This window comes from Ruditapes philippinarum, unplaced genomic scaffold (assembly GCF_026571515.1).
Source record: "Ruditapes philippinarum isolate M1 unplaced genomic scaffold, ASM2657151v2 ctg587_1_1_1_1, whole genome shotgun sequence".
Classification (NCBI taxonomy): Eukaryota; Metazoa; Mollusca; class Bivalvia; order Venerida; family Veneridae; genus Ruditapes; species Ruditapes philippinarum.
The window spans coordinates 190,511-213,363 of record NW_026860903.1 but is presented as its reverse complement, the minus strand read 5'-3'; the positions used below and the strand labels follow the sequence as shown (position 1 = coordinate 213,363).

Here is a 22,853-nt window from a genome sequence, read left to right as displayed (position 1 = left end):
GTTTATTACCTTTTTTGTGTTTAAACTTCTTAATATAATAATTCATAACGCGTTTATATTCTTTACTTGCATTTTGTAAACGCAACTTATTATCAGTAGTACGCTGACAGCGATATTCAGATTTTGCATTATGATAGTTTTGTCTCGCCCTATGACATTTTGGGCCGAACCAAGGTCTATTATTCCTCCGGGAGGCAAATGTACTTTCACATTTAAATGTTTTATTAGACGCATTTTGGAAAAGATTTTGTAATTCGTTCGTAACGGTTTCAGCTATTTGTTCGGTTCCCTCGGATTGGTTTAAAAATAATTGTAATATTTGGTCAATATGATTTGCGTCTACATTTTGACAAAATTCGGAACTTTTTTCGTCTTGCCATCGTGGTTTTGCTGTAAGAGTGCGTTTCGTATTATGTGTATCTGATTTATGTTTCAAATTAAAAGACCAACACAGTGCACTATGCCCATCAGAGAAAAGTGCATCCGTCCCTTTGATTTCAAAAAGTGTTCAAAAAGGGAAAGCATTTGGCAGTAACAATCAAATAATCAATTACCGATTTTTCTCGAAAAGTGAAATTCCCTTGTAAATCTTTATCATATCGCCCATTGACCATAAATAAATTATTGTTTCTGCATAAATCAATTAACATCATACCATTGGGATTAATTTCTTGTCCATCGATTTCCTGTCTAAATTTATTGACAAATTTTCAAGAATTGTATAATTATCTAAATGGGAAATAGAATCCTCGTCAATTTCGAACATTTCGTTTAGAAAAGAGTCTGAGGGGAGATAATCTGCAAGTTCTGCAACTCTTGCATTCATGTCACCAGTTAACATAACATTCTTATATGTACCACATACAGAAATAATTTCATTTTCAAAAGAATTGATATCGGTTTCATTCAGAAACCGCGAGTTTTCTGGTGGAAAATATATAATACCTAGTACTGCATTTTCAGACGAATTCAAAAATTGTTTATCTAACGAAACCCACATTATATAATCATTATTTCCAGGTAACTCTTTTACAAATTTAGAATACTTTTGTTTAACATATAGACCTATTCCACCGGACTTTCTTTTGTAATTATGTGTACGATGTTTGGCCAAAAATACATAGTCTTCAATATCTACCAAATCGTTATCATCAAGATGAGTTTCAATAGCACAGAAAAAATCAAAGCAATTAACAAATTCTAAGAAATCTGGATAATCAATGCGTTTTTTTAAACCATTTACATTCAAACTACAAAACTTAATATCAATATCATCACATATTGTTCGGGAAGAATTCCCCAATCTGTCCTAATCACGGTTATCAGAGGACCTGTTTACTGGGGTAGAACTTATATTGGTGTCTGTCCACGGCCTCGAGAATTTATCAATCTGGGAGTTACTACGATAGTGCTGAGATTCCCTCCTGGATGCTCGACCTCGTGAACGCGGTGATATAGGGGTTTTCCTGTTGGGTGAATTTGACTCTCTCCTGTTGCGACCGGTGTTTCGTGAGGGTGACTTAGAAACTTGTCGTATACAGAAAGTCCCTCCCACTGTTTTGAAGTATATCACCCTATATTGGCACCCCCACTGGTTTGTAATATATCACACATCCCAATATACAATACACAGCTCCCAATATACAGCTTGTTAACTTCCAATAATGTGCCAGCCCCATCTGTATGTATATAGTTAGGATCCATATCCCACTGTTTTATGAGGGGCTGAAATTGGTCTGTATCCAACTGTTTTATGAGGGGCTGGGATAGATGATTTGTTTATTATTGAAGTAAAAAGAATGATCTTAAAGAATCTATGTTTTAGAATCTATGTTTTAACAATTGACTAATTTTAACCACAATGTCACTTCAACATTCTATATATCCTATTTCAATAGTTTTCTGTGAATATACATCCTGATAAGATTATTTTGATTTTATTTTAGTGTGAAATATTTCTATGTACAGTTGCAAAGCTAACTACTTCCATATCACACAACATAAGAACAAGATAAGTTTAGTGTTATTGTAAAATTAAAAAAGAATCATTTGCTCATTTCTGTTACATCTGTCCACTTCAGGACCTTATTTTGAAAACACCAAAAAAAAAAATATATATTATATATTTATATTTGTCCGAAATTCATTTTAGCTTTAATATTATGTTGATAAATTGTTGGTCCACTGAAGGTAAGAGTAACATATAATCTATTTCATGTAAATAATTTTCGTAGAAAAAAATAATATCAGTTGCTTTGGAGATTTAGCGTAAAACTCCCTTTGTGAGATTTAGTAAGCACCATATGAGCCGCGTCATGACAAAACCAACATAATGGCTTTGCGACCAGCATGGATCCAGACCAGCCTGCGCATCCGCAGTCTGATCAGGATCCATGCTGTTTGCTTACAAACCCTATTACAAGTAGAGAAATTGATAGCGAACAGCATGGATCCTGATCAGACTGCGCGGATACGCAGGCTGGTCTGGATCCATGCTGGTCACAAACGCACTATGTTGGTTTTGTCGTGATGCGGCTCATATAAATTTAATACTGATGATAGGGACGGATGTTTCAGACAACTGTTACATAATTGCCTGAGAAAATGGCAATTTTTGTAACATTTTCATAGTTAGACTATCAATAAGCACCAGTAACATGGCAAATTTATTTATTTGATCATTTATTACATCTGATTTCCTTTGAACTTAAAATTGTTCTTCTTCAATTCTTCATAATATAATTTCATTCACTACAGTGATATTCTTTATACATTTGATTACCACTTAACATAAGAGCATTTACTTAAAGACCTAGTCAATTTTCACATCTTATGCAGTCCTGTTACTCATCCAAAACATAATAATCAACACCAAAATACATAAAAAAAAGAAAGATCACTAAACAAAATTAAATAGAATTATTACACTCTAATTATTATTAATTTAAGGTCTTTTGTGCCTCCCTAGCAGTCCTTTGTGCCCCTTAGCAGTCCTAAGTGGTCCAGCAACTCATTGAAAACATAAATTCTATCACCAAAATTATATTTTTTCTTAAAGTAATACCTTTTTTGTCATTAAACATACTACCATATATTACAAGAATTTCTTTGGAGGTCCTTTAACGCCCTTTGTGCCTCCCTAGCGGTCCATAGCGGTCCGGCAACTCATCGTAAGCATAATTCTATCACCAAAATTTAATTTTTTCTTAAAATTATACATTTTTTGTCATTAAACATACTAACATGTATTAAAACAATGCTTTAGGAGGTATTTAAAGGTCCTTTGTGCCTCCCTAGTTGTCCTTGGTGCCCCTAGGAGGTATTTTAAGGTCCTTTGTGCCTCCCTAACATTCCTAAGCGGTCCTGCAACTCATCGAAGACATAAATTCTATCACCAAAATTATATTTTTTCTTAAAATAATACATCTTTTTATCTATTAACTTACTACAATATAATATAAAAATGCCCTAGGAAGTAATTTAAGGTCCTTTGTGCCTTGCTAGTAGTCTTTTGTGTACCTGAGCAGTCCTTAGCGGTCTGGCAACTCATCGAAAAAACATAAATTCTATCACCAAAATTTTATTTTTTCTTAAAATTATACATTTTTTCTCACTAAACATACTACCAAATATTATAAGAATGCCCTAGGAGGTATATAAATGTCCTTTGTGCCTCCCTAGCAGTCCTTTGTGACCCTAGGAGGTATTTTAAGGTCATTAGTGCCTCCCAAGCAGTCCTTAGCGGTCCTCCAATTCATCGAAAACATAAATTCTATCACGAAAATTATATTTTTTCTTAAAATAATACATTTTTTTATCTATTAACTTACTACAATATAATATAAAAATGCCCTAGGAAGTTATTTAAGGTCCTTTGTGCCTCGCTAGTAGTCTTTTGTGTACCTGAGCAGTCCTTAGCTGTCTGGCAACTCATCGAAAAAACATAAAGTCTATTACCAAAATTATATTTTTTTCTTAAAATTATACATTTTTTCTCACTAAACATACTACCATATATTATAAGAATGCCCTAGGAGGTATATAAATGTCCTTTGTGCCTCCCTAGCAGTTCTTTGCGCCCCTAGGAGGTATTTTAAGATTCTTTGTAACTCCCTAGCAGTCCTTAGCGGTCCTGCAACTCATCGAAAACATAAATTCTATCACTAAAATTATATTTTTTCTTACAATAATACATTTTTGTCTATCAACTTACTACCATATATTATCAGAATGTTCTAGGAGGTATTTTAAGGTCCTTTGTGCCTCCCTAGCAGTCTTTTGTGTATCTGAGCAGTCCTTAGCGGTCGGGCAACTCATCGAAAGCATAAATTCTATCACCAAAATTATATTTTTTCTTAAAATTATACATTTTTTGTCACTAAACATACTACCATGTATTATAAGAATGCCCTCACAGGTATTTTAAGGTCCTTTGTGCCTCCCTAGGAAATATTTTAAGGTTCTTTGTGCCTCCCTAGCAGTCTTTTGTGTATCTGAGCAGTCCTTAGCGGTCTGGCAACTCATCGAAAGCATAAATTCTATCACCAAAATTATATTTTTTCTTAAAATTATACATTTTTTTGTCACTAAACATACTACCATGTATTATAAGAATGCCCTCACAGGTATTTTAAGGTCCTTTGTGCCTCCCTAGGAAATATTTTAAGGTCCTTTGTGCCTCCCTAGCAGTCCTTTGTGCACCTTAGCGGTCCGGCAACTCATCGAAAACATAAATTCTATCACTAAAATTATATTTTTTCTTACAATAATACATTTTTGTCTATTAACTTACTACCATATATTATAAGAATGTTCTAGGAGGGATTTTAAGGTCCTTTGTGCCTCCCTAGCAGTTGTTAGTGCACCTGAGCAGTCCTTAGCGGTCCAGCAACTCTTCAAAAACATAAATTTTACCACTAAAATGATAATTTTTCTTAAAATAATACATTTTTTGTCACTAAACATACTACCTTGTATTATAAGAATGCCCTGGGAGGTATTTTAAGGTCCTTTGTGCCTCCCTAGCAGTCTTTTGTGTATCTGAGCAGTCCTTAGCGGTCCGGCAACTCATCGAAAGCATAAATTCTATCACAAAAATTATATTTTTTCTTACAATAATACATTTTTGTCTATTAACTTACTACCATATATTATAAGAATGTTCTAGGAGGGATTTTAAGGTCCTTTGTGCCTCCCTAGCAGTTGTTAGTGCACCTGAGCAGTCCTTAGCGGTGTGGCAACTCCTCGAAAACATAAATTTTATCATTAAAATTATATTTTTTCTTAACATAATACATTTTTTGTCACTTAACATACTACCATGTATTATAAAAATGCTCTAGGAGGTATTTTAAGGTCTTTTGTACCTCCCTAGGAAATATTTTAAGGTCTTTTGGGCCTCCCTAGCAGTCCTTAGCGGTCCTGCACCTCATCGAAAGCATAAATTCTATCACAAAAATTATATTTTTTCTTACAATAATACATTTTTGTCTATTAACTTACTACCATATATTATAAGAATGTTCTAGGAGGGATTTTAAGGTCCTTTGTGCCTCCCTAGCAGTTGTTAGTGCACCTGAGCAGTCCTTAGCGGTCCGGCAACTCATCGAAAGCATAAATTCTATCACCAAAATTATATTTTTTCTTAAAATTATACATTTTTTGTCACTAAACATACTACCATGTATTATAAAAATGCCCTCACAGGTATTTTAAGGCCCTTTGTGCCTCCCTAGGAAATTTTTTAAGGTCTTTTGTGCCTCCTTAGCAGTCCTTTGCGCACCTGAGCAGTCCTTAGCGGTCCTGCACCTCATCGAAAGCATAAATTCTATCACAAAAATTATATTTTTTCTTACAATAATACATTTTTGTCTATTAACTTACTACCATATATTATAAGAATGTTCTAGGAGGGATTTTAAGGTCCTTTGTGCCTCCCTAGCAGTTGTTAGTGCACCTGAGCAGTCCTTAGCGGTCCGGCAACTCATCGAAAGCATAAATTCTATCACCAAAATTATATTTTTTCTTAAAATTATACATTTTTTGTCACTAAACATACTACCATGTATTATAGGAATGCCCTCACAGGTATTTTAAGGTCCTTTGTGCCTCCCTAGGAAATATTTTAAGGTCTTTTGTGCCTCCCTAGCAGTCCTTTGCACACCTGAGCAGTCCTTAGCGGTCCTGCAACTCATCGAAAGCATAAATTTTTTTTAATTCTATCACAAAAATTATATTTTTTCTTACAATAATACATTTTTGTCTATTAACTTACTACCATATATTATAAGAATGTTCTAGGAGGGATTTTAAGGTCCTTTGTGCCTCCCTAGCAGTTGTTTGTGCACCTGAGCAGTCCTTAGCGGTCCGGCAACTCTTCAAAAACATAAATTTTACCACTAAAATGATATTTTTTCTTAAAATAATACATTTTTTGTCACTAAACATACTACCTTGTATTATAAGAATGCCCTAGGAGGTATTTTAAGGTCCTTTGTGCCTCCCTAGCAGTCTTTTGTGTATCTGAGCAGTCCTTAGCGGTCCGGCAACTCATCGAAAGCATAAATTCTATCACAAAAATTATATTTTTTCTTACAATAATACATTTTTGTCTATTAACTTACTACCATATATTATAAGAATGTTCTAGGAGGGATTTTAAGGTCCTTTGTGCCTCCCTAGCAGTTGTTAGTGCACCTGAGCAGTCCTTAGCGGTCCAGCAACTCTTCAAAAACATAAATTTTACCACTAAAATGATATTTTTTCTTAAAATAATACATTTTTTGTCACTAAACATACTACCTTGTATTACAAGAATGCCCTAGGAGGTATTTTAAGGTCCTTTGTGCCTCCCTAGCAGTCTTTTGTGTATCTGAGCAGTCCTTAGCGGTCCGGCAACTCATAAAATTTTCACCAAAATAATATTTTTTCTTAAAATTATAATTTTTTTTTCACTAAACATACTACCATATATTATAAGAATGCCCTAGGAGGTATTTTAAGGTCCTTTGTGCCTCCCTAGTAGTTCTTTGTGGCTCCTTAGCAGTCCTTAGCAGTCCTTAGCGGTCCTTAGCAGTCCTTAGCAGTGTTTAGTAGGACCCGACGGAAAGGGCCGAAAAGTTGCGACTGCCCCAAATCTGTTTAGTTTGATTCATGCAAAATTATGAAAACCATTATTTAACCGAACGCATACAGCTACAACCCTTCTATATAGAAAGAACCTAATCAGAACTATTACTTACGGACGAAATTTGCGCCAAAATGTCTCACGTGTCTCTCTAAAATTAACCTCCGTTTCGCAATAATCATATTATAATTATGCATATTTTAGTCGAACCCGGATAAAGCTTAAGAACAATTCGATTTATCTAGTATAAGTAAATCAAGCAATACTTTTAATAAACAAACATGGCGGCGCCCGTGTCCTTCAATATCGAAACTGTCAAACAAAAGTTCAATGAGCTTATAGAATTTGTAAAATTACTGGCTCAAAAACCAACTGATGTTATAGATGTACCAGATAATGAAATCTTGCAAAATTTTTCTAGCCAAGCTACTCGTGAAACTGCGGACTCTGTAGCTAGGCGTGAACTTGTCGCTAAACTGATTTCATCAGGCATCGGTTTAGCAGCGTCAATAGCTTTAACATACTTTGCTGTAAATTACATGACAAATGCCATGGACCCTACTAGAAAAGAAAAACAGAAGTCAAGAGAAAGGGTATGGTATTTTATACATGTCAATGAGTGAATGAATTTGTTCTAGATCCACAGACACTTGGAGCCCGTGCTTCTCGCGCCCCTGAATAATATCGTAAATTTGGTGCTACTGATGGTGCAATAAGCTTTAGTAATTTAATATCAAGCATAACATGTTCTGTATACATGTAAAACAGATCTTTATTGCACTTTGTAACTAAGTAAATGCAGGTTTATTGTACTGTAAACAGAAACAAATAAATTGGTGGTGTTCTACCTATCATCAGAGTGCTTGGAATATTTCCTGAAATCGCCGAACTCATCACATGATTACAGACACACAACCACGTAAGCGGTTTTTCTTTCACTTGCAAACTTTTTCTTAGAGAAAGGCCATTCGCTTGTCACCAGCATCTGTTGTATTGGCTAACCAGAAACCTTGGCTAATCCTTCGTACCTTAATTGCGAATGGCCATTCTCAGTGAAAGTTAGCAAGAGAAAGAAAGAAAAAACGCTTACGTGGTTTTCTGTTGTAATCGTACATGTATGTTTTGCAAAATAGTCTTTTTTATTGAACTCTAGCCTTTCAAGTTTGCTTTGTGTGTTCATTGTTGTAAATTGTTTTTTTTACGGGACAACGTTGTTTACAATGTTGCAACTTCTCGGTGGACTAAGCAAAAAATTTGTTTTAGAATAAGTTTGTGTGTTCGGCATGTTACTATATGCATGGTTAAAAGAACAAGTTGCTATAATTTATTGAAAGTACCATAAGTATGCTACATGTACACATAAAAAATATATAATTTTCTTGAAAAATTGGAAAAGAAATTCGCTTCTCATTGAGGTTAGGGCGAAAATTGCATTTTTTGGTGTTGGAACCCTTGTATATAAGGGTTGTTACATGTTTATTTGGTCTGGGCCTAGTTTTGGTCACAACTGACCCTAATTCTATTATAGAGTCCTTGGCACCGTTACAACCCCTTTTGGTAACAGGCAGAATGGGGGCAAGGATATGGCAGCGCCCTGTGCACTAAAGAATTTCTCAAACTTGTTAGATATATTTTTTATTGATTTTAATGTGATTTCAAATTAATTTATATATATCATACATGTTATCTAAGAGCGCTACAGTCCTCATGGGGCCTGTGGTCCTGCTCAGGCTTTCTGTGTATTATTATTGAGTAATAACAGTTTATGTAGGGCTTTAAAATCGCTTTTCGCGTTTTGCTAAATGCTTATGAAGGAGTCAATAAGACATTTGAGTAAACGTAGTACTAATGGAAATGTCTTATGTTATAGGACTAATCAGAAAGGAAGACATTTCCCTGCACAATTTGTCTTATTGGGGAGGCATATAGTTTTTGAAGCTCTGTCTGTCCTTCCGTCCCTCCCGTAGTGAAGCACATTGTTTTTATGTTTCACTATAATACAGAAGTGAAAGAACATCAAAACACTCGGCCATCTGATTAATACTCGGGGGCGTACAAATCAGATAGCCTCGTGTTTTGATGCTCTTTCTAGTACTATGTTAGCATGAATTAAGATGCAACCAAAATATTAGATGCTATACAAAAGTTTAATTATTGAAATTTATATTTACTTTTGAATAATAATATAACCAGAGATATTCACTGGAGATGTATATGAAAATACTTTTTACATTTGTTCATTTAATAGGAGGACAAGATTAGTTTTATTGGCATTGTTTTTCCTTAAAAGAATGAATGTTTGTGTTTACAGGCTGAAGCAATGTTAAGACAGCTGGGAGTGAAGGATGTGAAGGTAATCTCTACCATTTCTTAAATTTCGTGTCATTTTGAAATACCCACTAATTAAAATTTTTTTATTATGCCCCCACAAACGAAGTTTAGGGGGGTATATAGTATTGCATTTGGGGACCCCCTGGGGTCAAGGTCACTGTTACTAAAAATAGAAAAATGTTTTCCAGATAATAACTAGAGTTAGAAATGAGATATTGTTATCAAACATGGTGTATAGCAAGCTTATATGAAGACCCAGGTTAGTATTGCATTTGGACCCCCTGGAGTCAAGGTCAAGTTCACTGTTACTAAAATTTGAAAAATGTTTTCCCGACAATAAATAGAGTTGGGAATGAGATATTGCAATCAAACTTGGTGTAAAGCAAGCTAATATGTTTGGTGTAAAGCAAGCTTATATGAAGACCCCGGTTGGTATCTCATTTCGACCCCCTGGGTTCAAGTTTAACCCTTTCCCCCATGAGCATATTGTGAAAAATGGCCATTTTCACTGAAAAGCCTCCTCTTACAAGTTCAAACTGCTATGAAACTATGAAAAATGCTTCAATACTAATCAAACTTGGCACAAATGTTGACTGGACCATTGCCTTTGTAACGACATGCTCAGTCTTAAATTTCCTGTTACCATGGCAACGAGGGGACATCTCAAAATTGCCAAAAATCACTTTTTTGCCTCGATTTTTTCCATCAAAATTTATTTCAAAGTGCTGCAACTTCTCAAGGGATTGAGATAGAGTCAAAGGCTTTTCAGCGTTGGTTACACGTTACCTTATGATCAACCTGGGGTCATTTTAAGCCTCTCACAAGTCCAAAATTTTCTTGGCGATGAGGGGGACTCCGCCCCCCTTCAAACCCCCCAAACAGAAGGGGGCACATCCCCTGATGTATTATTTGGATGGGGGACGGCGCCGAAAAAATGGTCACTTTTTTTAACACCATTTCTTAAACGAAAAACAGTGTTTGGGGTCTAAATAGGACATTTTTTCACTGTTTGAGGCCTCAAAAGGGGGGGGGCAAAAAGCCGTCGAAACACGCTTATATAAGGGAAAAGGTTAAGGTCACTTTTACTAAAAATAGAAAAATGGTTTCCGGACAATAACTAGAGTTAGGAATGAGATATTGTAATCAAACTTAGTGTATAGGGAGCTTTTATGAAGACCCCAGTTGTTATTGCATTTGGACCCCCTGGGGTCAAGGTTACTAAAAATGGTTTCCAGACAATATCTCACATTTAGTTTCAAAATATAAATGTATTTTCATAGCATTCTGCTTATAAGAAGACCCAGGTTAGTATTGCAATTAATTGAAATAATTCTTTGTACACAGTTCAACTGTGTTCCCTCTGGGTCAAAATTAGTTTGCGCCACCAAATTCGCCAATCAGAAAAAGTTGGAGCCAATGGCTCCAAAGTTGGAGCCAATAATTCTGTCAATGATATTTCATTTACTTTAGGTTGTGTTCAAATTTTTCTTTAGACCACTTATTTTTTAAAAGTCAAAGTTGCTGGTGGGGGTATTAATCACCTTCAGTGATTGGTCTAGTTTAACATAACCCTTGATTGGAAATAAAAATTATTCTATTCTATTCAGATTACAATAACAATACAATACAATAAGAATTTCACCACAACATATTTAAATGTTAACAAAACAATTTCAATTCAATTCATGATTAATATTCAAATAAAAGGCCAGAGAACGGATCTATCAGTTAGGTATACCGTTATACAGCTGCCAATATTATCTACAATTATTTGCATGTCACATAGCGGTATAGAAAATTTGATATTTAAAAAAAAACAACACTCACTGTAAGTCAAACCCAAGCCAGATCAGATATTTTTGTAAACTATGATAAATTAAGAATATTAATTATTATTTTAGTTATCGATTTTGACTTTTAGTGTAATCATGGGTAATTTTTTCTTTTCTCAAGATGAAGTCTTTTAAAACATGTTCACATTTTCACTGTACATGTACATTTTAAATAAAATTTGATGTTTTATTCAAGTTAACAACCTGCATTAAATAGACGTTATCAGGAATTCGGCAAAGTAGGTTTTTCCCAGCTACATGTAATCTGTAGGTACAAACTAACCTTTTCCGTTATAGCTTCACAGTGAATTACCCGTTAAAATAGATAAGTCAACTGTTTTGCTTATTTTCAAAGCAGTTACTGTAAAAGTTTGTTTGTAACTACGTTACTAGCGGAAAATTTCCAAATATTCTTAATTCCGAAGTAAATTTATTTTGCAGCTGACAGATTATGAGTTGTGTATAGCAGCAAACTTGGTTGATCCGTTGTCAATGACTGTATCATGGGAAGATATCGGGGGTCTAGAGGAAACTATAGAACAAATACAAGACATGGTTATTTTTCCCTTCAGGAGGAGAGATTTATTTCCAAGGTCAAGACTAGTTCAACCACCTAAAGGTATGTTAAACTATCTGGCAGTGTTATAGAATTGTTATAAATTGACTAAAAGGAATATCAGTTTATAGACAGTAATTGCATAGATCCTTACTCTGACATTTTACTTGAATAGAAATAGATTTTACCACTGATTTAACTTTGACATGTGCAGCAGTGCTCTTTTGTTGACAAATATTTGTGGTGATATTTTCATTGTAATCCACCAATCTGATAATTAGAATTATAAAGGTCAGGGATCTATGCATACATAGAGAATACTGAATCTATTGAACAAGTTAAATAAGGTGGCATGCATAATACTATTTTCTTCAACAAGCGCAATAAACTTTGTAATGCAGCTATATAAATATAATATTAATCAAAAGCAATTTACAGTCAAAAAGAATATTTTGTTAATATGCACATAATTTGTTTCTTTTTTAAAGAAACAAGTCTAAACAGTTCAACTTTTCCAGTTCAACTTTTCACAAAAGTTGAAAATGTTTAATTTTCTGGCAGCTGTTTGGAATAAATCTTTGGAAATTTGAATAAAAGAGGTTGTTGGATTGGCATTGGAGCCTTATAATGGCCCCATGGTGATTGGGCAAAATGCCATGTTTTCTGTTATAGTATGAAATATGGTAATTTAACAAAACAAATGAGCCGTGTCACGACAAAACCAACATAATGGGTTTGCGACCAGCATGGATCCAGACCAGCCTGCGCAGTCTGATCAGGATCCATGCTGTTCGCTTACCCAATCTATTACAAGTAGAGAACCTAATAGCGAACAGCATGGATCCTGATCAGACTGCGCGGATGCGCAGGCTGATCTGGATCCATGCTGGTCGAAACCCATTATGTTGGTTTTGTCATGACACGGCTCAAATATTATATCAAGAATTCCCCTCTGGTTGGTTGTCTGTTTACCTGTTACATTATGCAGATATTAGTTGTAAAACACAGCTTTTTACAATAATAAACTGACAGTTATTAATATCAAGTGAGATAGTCTGATAAAATTATAAAGATAAGTTGGCAACAGTTTGATATACAAATACATGAAATATCAGTTTTATTATAAAATCATTGTGTATTTATAGGGAGAAGCCATAGATGTGTAAGAAATATTTGTCATTTTGCAGGAAATAATAAGAAGTTGCCAGATTTGTTTGTCCTTGTTTAATGTCAATTTTAAAGGTGTGGGTAGCTTACCTTGACATACATTATGTTTATGTCTTTCAGATTTTTGAAGGTCATGTTGAAAATTAGATATGGCCTGAATGTACTATAACTGATTGTATTTTTTACTGACATCTTTATTGTATTATATAAGATATTTTTATCTAGGTGTGTTATTGTATGGACCACCTGGTTGTGGGAAAACAATGATTGCTAAAGCTACAGCAAAAGCTGCTGGTAGGTTATAATAATATACTACTGCTTTTAGTTATTATATCTTACTTCATTAGAAGAGGTGAAATAAACCAAAAAAATAATTTTATTTTAATATTTTAGACCAGTAAAGCTGTCTAGAAATGACACATGGTTTATTCATTATATTCCATCTATAGATCTGATACTGTTGTGCATTGATGATAAACTATAAACTTTGATATATTATAGAAAATTTTTCAAACACATTTACATGGTTTAAGTTAATAGCGTTTTCAATTTGGTCATTTTCCACATTTAAAATAATTATCCTGGAAAAATGGAGTGAGCGAATGATCTGAAATTTGCACATAAGTTATGTGTATAAAATCCTTCATCAAATGGAACAGTTATCTCAAAAAATTATTTCCAGTCAAAAACCTCTGTGAAGTCTCTTTAAGGATTGATATCATCAGAATACATATTTTGTTTAAGACTTTTAAAATATCTGTATGATAATGATGAATGAAATAATTGTTACTTCTCTAAAATAGACATGATGTAATATTACAGGTGCAAGATTTATCAACCTTCAAGTTTCATCACTGGTAGATAAATGGTATGGCGAGTCACAGAAACGAGCTGAAGCTGTATTCTCATTGGTGAGATACTAAACTATATCAACCAATCATTCAAGTCTGAACATATAAATAACAAATATGATATTATTCATTGAAGAGTCTGTCTGTAATGCATGTTTGAGGCATCAAACTGATAACAGCTGTCTGAAGCACCATTGCTTGCCCGTGTGTCCGTATGGCCTATGTCATGTCCGCTTCTTGATCCATTATTTTAGGCAGCGACATTCAACATCCTAACATAATTCAAATAATGGTCTAATTGGCCTCCTGTGCATTTTTTCACTAATAATAACTAAAATTAATTACATTCCTGTTGGGTTCATTCAGTGAATTACAGAATTTCCATCAAATAGGTCACCACTTTCGATTTTAATACATTTTAAGGGGATGACTGGTGACATGCCCTGGGTCTGTTGAAAGGGCGGATGGACCCTCATTAAGCATAGACAACAAAACAATTTACTGAAGAAAATTAAAAAGAAATACAGAAAAACAAATTTCTTACTGCACACATCACTGCTTGGTATATGTTTAGTTTAGGCTATCTTAATAATTACATAATTGTTTTTAGGGGATGTATGAAATGCACATATTTCTGTATGTTCTCTCATTTTAGGGGAAAATTGATTCCATGCTTTAGCTCTGTACTATAACTAAAAGAAATATTGTTGATAGCGAATGTTTTACAAATAACAGTCATATAAATTCCCTTATCAGTTTATTAGTCCCCTACCGGTTTACCAGAGGGGACTTTAGGTTTACCCTCCGTCCGTCTGTCCGTCCGTCAGTCCGTCCGTCTGTCCGTCCGTCAGTCCGTCCGTCCACAAAACTGGATCCCGCGATAACACAAAAACTACTGAAAATATTTTAATGAAACTTGATATATGGATAGATGGCAGTATGGAGATTATGCACGTCTTTTTCTTTTCTTCCTATGTTGAAAATTCTGGTTGCTATGGCAACAAATAGACTGAAAATATGGCAAATTTTACACATAACCTGGATCCCGCAATAACGCACAAAGTACTGAAAATATTTTTATGAAACTTGATATATGGATAGATGGCAGTATGGAGATTATGCACGTCTTTTTCTTTTCTTCCTATGTTGAAAATTCTGGTTGCTATGGCAACAAATAGATTGAAAATATGGCAAATTTTACACATAACCTGGATCCAGTGATAACACAAAAAGTACTGAAAATATGTTTATGAAACTTGACATATGGGTATATGGCAGTATGGAAATTATGCACATCCTTTTCTTATCTTCCTATGTTGAAAATTCTGGTTGCTATGGCAACAAATAGACTGAATTTCAAGATTTCTGATTCTAGTTTTTAAGTTTTTTCACTATAAGTTCTTTATTTCTTAAGGTATTTTCTTCAAACTTTAAACATAAGTTGCTTGTAATCAACCACATCATATGTGACAAGGTTTACAACTCTAGCACAAAATTTATCAGAATTACCTCCCTTGAACTTAAAATTTTCATGAAAAAACATTGTTTTTTTTTTTTTTAAACTTCTTTTTCTGAATGTATCTACTTCAAACTTCATATAAATGTTTCTTATTATCACTCAACATTTGTGATGGTCCAATACTCTAGCAAGACTATTTCCAGAATTATGCCCCTTTTGAACTTAGATTTTTTTTTGAGAAACTTCTTCAATCATGATAGGATTTTAAAAATGATATATTTTGATAACAGGGATGTTTAAAAAATAACTTTAGAGTGTCCTTCAGTCCGTCTGTCTGTACATAAAAACTGTTTCCTGTGATCACTTTTAAAGAACTTTTTCAACAAATTTACTTAAAATAGGAACATAAGTGAATGGCAAATGGCCCTTCAGAATGTTGCTTGGGCTCTTACCGGTAGGGGACTTATGGATTGCTTGCAATACTATGATAATTGCTTGTTATTTTTGTTTCACTGATTGTTAATTTTTTAGTTAATAAATATTTTACAGTTTAAGCCCCATGTTATGAAAACGTTTTGCAACATAAAAATGTTAATTGTGAATGTGTTATGTTTTGTAGGCATTGAAACTTCAGCCATCTATCATATTTATAGATGAGATAGGTGAGTGATGTTTATAAATTCTCTACATTACATCAATTAAAGTGGATTTTCCTACAATAAGAACATTTTCAAGAAGAATTTAAAATATTTGTTATACCGTATTTATAAAAAACAATAGAAATATGTCCTTTGAGTTTTCTCTTAAAAGATTTCTTTAGAAAAACAAGATTTGTCAAACCAAAAGGTGACTTCAGTATGTTTTTTTCAGCTGAGTACAAGCATACATATATCTGTACGGATACAAAACGTTACATAAAATAAAGATACTTTGAGACTCAGCAAATATGAGGTTTCCCATTAATTTTAGTCCCAGGGTAAAGATACAATTTTATCAGTTACAACATAGTTGATATATATCAAAAAATTAAGCGCAACATATTGATCACTATATGAACAGTAATGCATCATGAAGCTGTAGTACTTGTCTGAATATATCTTTTGTATTGTTAACCTGATAATTTTATTCAAGATCTTCAGAAAGTGAAGATTATAACTATGCAGTATAGCAAGTTTACCCTATGGTAACAGAACTAACACATTTGTACATATATGTTGACAGATTCATTCCTGAGAGTAAGATCATCAAACGATCATGAGGCAACATTGATGATCAAGACACAGTTTATGAGTTTCTGGGATGGTCTAATAACAGATCCATCATGTCAGGTTATCATTATGGGAGCCACAAACCGACCACAAGATGTTGATGCTGCTATATTGAGAAGAATGCCCTGTACTTTTAAAATTGGAATGCCTGTAAGTCACTGGTCACTCACAGGGCAATATAACTATATGCTAACGCAACGTTGGTGGTTTTACTCAGATGGTTCGTGTCTGAAATACTGCAGGGAAGGGCTCCTGAGGTCTGCTTCCACCAGTAAAGCTGGAACGTTGCCATGTGATCTATAATGTGTTGGTGTGACGTAAAACCCAATTAAAACAAAACAACTACATATATATGCTAAGTTAAGAGTATTTTTTTTTCAGTTCAACTTTGTCCACACTATAAAAGTTAAAATAATTAAGCATGAAGATTGATAGGAATTGTATTAAAGACTGTCCTTTGACTTGGAAGTTATAATGCAGAAGGTGGAGCTAATTGGAAAGCTTTTTTGAAGTTTCTGACACATTAGATGGTCATTCTATCAAAACATTTCTTTGCCCAACTTGAAATATACATAGATTTTAGTATTTTTTCATTATAAATGATTCAATACAGTTACCTGATACAAGACACCTTTCTGTTAAAAAACAACATGTAAAGCATACAAAGTTACCTATAATGCCTTGATCTTACCTAGATAAATGACATGTGTTTAATGAGCCTCTATATAAATCATACCATTGATGTCAAAGTTAATCCGAACCAGAATAATTTACAAAGTGAATTGAGTGTCAATCACAGATTTATTTACTAATCCCCATATTGTTTTCCCATATTGACAAGGGCTGAGACATTGGATACATTTCATCAAAGGTTATAAAAATTATAACATTGCCCTGCTCAGGGAACTGTTAATTCATTGTTGCAATAATTTAGTTGAGCATTATAGGCCAGGTATAAGTCTAAGATTTCCAGAAATCTATATTTAACATTGTTATTTTACAGGGTAGACAACAAAGACGTGGAATATTGTCTCTCCTCATGGAAGATGAAGAAGTATGTATTTTCTTATACTTTAATAAATTGAAAATTCTTAGTGATCAAATAAATCCTTTTTACAATTTTCCCTGAAATAATGTGAACGATTGATTTAGCTAATCACATTTAACCCTTTACTGCATGACCATTTTGTGAAAAATGGCTGTTTTCTTTGAAAAGCCTCCTGTTACAAGTTCAAATTGCTATGAAACTATAAAAGATGCTTCAATATTCATCAAACTTGGCACAAATGTTGACTGGACCATAGCCTTTGTAACAGCATGCTCAATCATAAATTTCCTGTTACCATGGCAACAAGGGGACATCTCAAAATTGCCAAAAATCACTATTTTGCATTGATTTTTTCCATCAAAACTGATTTCAAAGTGCTGCATCTTCTCAATGAATTGAGATATAGTCAAAGGCTTTTCAGCATTGTTACACATTACCTTCTGATCAACCTGAGGCCAATTTTAGCCTCTCACAAGTCCAAATTCTTCTTTCAACAACATTTCTCAAACGAAAACAAGTGTTTGGGGTCTAAATAGGGCCTAGTTCCCTTAAAAAAATGTTGTTTATTGCACATCACAATATTAATATGTGTATTTTAGGTAGATGCTGATATAGATTATTCTAGACTAGGGGACATAACTGAGGGGTTTTCAGGCAGTGATCTTAAAGAAGCCTGTAGAGTTGCTGCCCTTAACAGAGTACATAGTTATGTTAGTGCTGCTAGATCACAGTATGGTGATAATTACTGGTAAGTTATACATTATACTTTAATGGCTTTAACTCTGTATATATAATTATAATGTATACTTTATTTTGATTACTTGATTTTTGTGTCGCCTCTACGGAGTAGTGGCGACATATAGGGATCACTTCTCCGTCGTCTGTCTGTCCGTCCGTCCGCCCGTCACAAAACTTGTCCGGACTACTCCTGATAAACTACTGGTGCAATTTCATCCAAACTTTACAGGAATGATCAGTACCAAGTTTAGGTGTGCATATTGTCAGCATTTTCCGGTTCAATGATTTTTGTCAGAGTTATGACCCTTTAATAATTTTTATTTTTAAAGTTTTGTCCGGATTACTTCTCTTATACCACTAATGCAATTTCAATGAAACTTTACAGGAATGATCTGTAGCTCAAGTCCTTGCGCATATTACACGGGTTTTCCGGTTGAATGATTTTTGGCCAAATTATGGCCCTTTGATAAAAAGGTGTTTTTTTCTGTGTGTTGCCAGATACACAAAAGCTTGTCCGGACTACTCCTCATAAACTACTGGTGCAATTTTATCCAAACTACAGGAATGATCAGTACCAAGTCTAGTTGTGCATATTGTCAGCATTTTCCAATTCAATGATTTTTGTCAGAGTTATGGCCCTTTAATAATTTTTATTTTTAAAGTTTGTTAGGACTACTTCTCTTATACCACTAATGCAATTTCAATGAAACTTTACAGGATTGATCTGTAGCTCAAGTCCTTGCACATATTGCACAGGTTTTCGGGTTGAATGATTTTTGGCCGAGTTATGGCCCTTTGATAAAAAGGTGTTTTTTTTCTGTGTGTTGCCAGATACACAAAAGCTTGTACGGACTACTCCTCATAAACTACTGGTGCAATTTTATCCAAACTTTACAGGAATGATCAGTACCAAGTCTAGTTGTGCACTGTCCGTCTGTCTGTTTGTCCGTCTGTCACAAAACTTGTCCCAACATGAAATTGGCCATCATGAGGCGACAAATGTGATCACTGATCGCTCTTGTTTGTAAGGTTATGAGTTTAAACAAATCACTGTTCACACCCTGATAATAGCAATGTGAAAACTATAATAAGTTATTCACTTGAAATAAGTTAAATAAATAGCTTGCAACAGTTATAAATGCTGACAATCTTATCTATAGGTTAACATTGTTGTGAATGTGTTTTGCTAAATTATAACACTTTTTTTATGTTTTTATCTTGTATATATAGTGAGAGAATTGATGGACCAATGAGGAATATTAATGTACAGGATCTGGAAGTTGGGATCAACAAAATACGTATATCTAAACAGACAATGACTGACTCTATATCAAATATACAGCTGGATTAACTATAGTGAAGATATACTCAGTGACTTGTGTAATATACAGCAATTAATTCTGTGCCAATCAATCAACAATATTACATTATTGTATCATAAACTGTAATTATTTGAGCTTATATGTTCGATTGTTTACTCATCATTAGACCATTACTAAACATTTTATCATTTTTAGATGTACTTATTTTACATAGAGGATATTTGATTGTTTTGCATGAAAGATTGAAATAGTTTCCACTGAGTGAGCACCAGATGCAATATTTCTAAATAGAATAGCTGGTGTTCACGAATGAAATATATTTCAATCTTATAAAACAAATAAATTTTCTTTTTATTTCATACTTTTTAAGTGATTTTAAGTACTTTTTACTGATTTTGCCGAACCGCCTCCGTGGTCGAGGGGTTAGAGTCGATGACTTCTAATCCAGTTACCTCTCTGGCGTGGGTTCGATCCCCGGGAGATGCTTTGGTAGTTTAGCGCGGAGGAAGGTAGTTTAGTACTGGTGTAACTCTCCAGGAACGATGGTTAGGAAACTACCCGCCTATATGACTGAAATACTGTTGAAAAAGGCGTAAAATGAAACAAACAAACAAACTGATTTTGCCGCGTAACGTCGGGCATTCTCCTTTATGACGTTATCACATTATGACATCATGTTTGAAATATAGTTCTGTTAAATTTCTCTAATTTTGTTACATTTTTTACATGATGAATGATGACATCGACTTTCTTTTCCTAAAGAAGTAAAATTTACGTAGGACGTTATATTTTTTTGTATGACTGTATATTTTTTTGCTTGTTATTCCATTTAGTTTTGATATTCTTTTCATCCACATTCAGATATAGTCTGGCTACAGTGAAAATAATATTTTATAAATTTCACTAGTGGTTTATTAGAATATATATTGATATATTACAGTAAAACACCGGAAAACATGAAATAATATATATCTAAACTGATTAAGGCTTCATAATATGATACAGCATAATATCATTAGTTAACTTGTACCATAATAAATGTCTGACATGAAATTCTCCATCTTTTAATCTTGACAAGGCCATTCATTGTTTTTTTGTGAAAATTAAAAGTCAAGTACTATCTGGATAGTGAACAGTGCAGACCAAGATCAGACTGCAGGGATGTGTCAGCTTAACTGTAGTTAGTTAGAGAAAATATCTAATTTTGCTGTAATTTACAGCATGGATTATTAACCTTTAATTTTCTTATGAACACATTTCATTCATAAAAGGCACACAGAATTATGTATTTTAAAGCATGTGACCTGTCTTGCACAGAGGGTGTTAGACAGGGTTTTCTAGCACTGGTGTAGACAATCTTGCCTGATATACAAGAAACTCATGTATTCAATTTTAACTTCTGACAACAAGTAAAGTTTGGTAGATTATTGTTTGCTCCTACGCTCCTACATATAGATATAATCACTTCCAGGCACCACTTATGCTTGCTTTTACATACTAGGTGTGGCATTCTAAATTATCATATAACTTTGTAATCGTGAGCTTATCAAATAAGATTATATAATTATCATCCAATGACAATCTTAAATGTCAGACAGTCTGTCTCCCACAAATAGTAAAAAAGTGAGACATATTAGAACACAAGAATACTAGAATGTCCCAATACTAGAACATTTAAACTATCTGCTTAATCAGGTAAATATAGCAATCAAAAAGTCAGGCGTTATTTTATTTTCAGTTTCTTTATATACATAAATATATAATGTTGACCTAACTGACCAATATAGGAAGACAATCGGAAATCTGTGGAAAAATAACTTAAAAACATAACAACTTTTCGTGGTAAACACTTCTGAAAACGTGGCAAATGGCAAACAATGCCACTGTGGGTTTCCCTCAATGTCATTTCATCACTTGTTTTGTCTGATTTGTATGTATAATAAATGATGGAGAAGAAGGCCAATAGGTCAAAAGCTAAGTAAATTCAAATTAGCATTTAAATTATAATAATGTATGTAAACAATGTGTACTGTTTCTTAAATTCATTCCATTTATAGTGTGATGTAAGATGATTTTTTTTGTAACATTTTTTATCATTATATTTAAACCTTTAATTCCATTTTTACTTGACATCACCTGAAAGTTTTCTTGTATATAACAGTGTTGTTGTAGTTGTAGTAAAGAAGATTCATTTACAAAATTATAATTTATTTTGTCTGTCACAGGTAATTTTGAGTATTACAGCTTTTTATCTTGCAAGGTGTTCATCAAACCTGATTATTATCAGTTACTATTTTGATGAAAACCTTGCAAGACGAAAGCTGTGATAAATTTATGGCTTTAAGAGATCTTTGTACAGTATTAGAACTTTTGTCTATAGTATACATAAATTGTACATGTATATTGTACATGTGAATTGAATGAAATAATAGTGTTGTTTGTATATTGATATATTTATTGTTTATTAAAGTTGAACTAAAGTAGACTTGTGTGACTATTGTATTTTAACTTGTGATGTATGTAGTAGTATCTGGAAGAGGAGGTGATGAATATTAAGTTTCAAATCACATCATTATAGGCTAGATCTTATTGTTACTTTACTCCTACAGTTTTGTCCCCCATTTCTGAGAAATCATTGTTGCGCACCATTTCTATGGGTATTGCTGTTTTAGATGACTACATGGTGAAAAGTTCAAGGTACTTAACCTTTTCCCTTATATAAGCGTGTTTCGACGGCTTTTTGCCCCCCCCTTTTTGAGGCCTCAAACAGTGAAAAAATGCCCTATTTAGGCCCTATTTAGGCCCCAAACACTGTTTTTCGTTTGAGAAATGTTGTTAAAAAAATTGACCATTTTTTCGGCGCCGTCCCCCATCCAAATATCGCCAAGAAAATTTTGGACTTGTGAGAGGCTTAAAATGACCCCAGGTCGATCATAAGGTAACGTGTAACCAACGCTGAAAAGCCTTTGACTCTATCTCAATCCCTTGAGAAGTTGCAGCACTTTGAAATAAATTTTGATGGAAAAATTCGAGGCAAAAAAGTGATTTTTGGCAATTTTGAGATGTCCCCTCGTTGCCATGGTAACAGGAAATTTAAGACTGAGCATGTCGTTACAAAGGCAATGGTCCAGTCAGCATTTGTGCCAAGTTTGATT

The 22,853-nt window shown here is 33.8% G+C and overlaps 1 protein-coding gene across 1 annotated transcript; it reads left to right on the top strand.

The window, feature by feature from the left end:
* The first annotated feature begins 7,379 nt into the window (after nucleotides 1–7,379).
* On the top strand, nucleotides 7,380–21,871 carry LOC132713830 (outer mitochondrial transmembrane helix translocase-like). Its single transcript, XM_060696505.1, has 10 exons — nucleotides 7,380–7,719; nucleotides 9,438–9,479; nucleotides 11,731–11,908; nucleotides 13,238–13,306; nucleotides 13,835–13,923; nucleotides 15,942–15,984; nucleotides 16,544–16,740; nucleotides 17,594–17,644; nucleotides 18,238–18,386; nucleotides 19,607–21,871. Exons 1-10 carry the CDS (start codon nucleotides 7,408–7,410, stop codon nucleotides 19,725–19,727), a joined length of 1,251 nt encoding a protein of 416 aa, XP_060552488.1. The 5' UTR covers nucleotides 7,380–7,407; the 3' UTR covers nucleotides 19,728–21,871.
* Nucleotides 21,872–22,853: the final 982 nt, after the last annotated feature.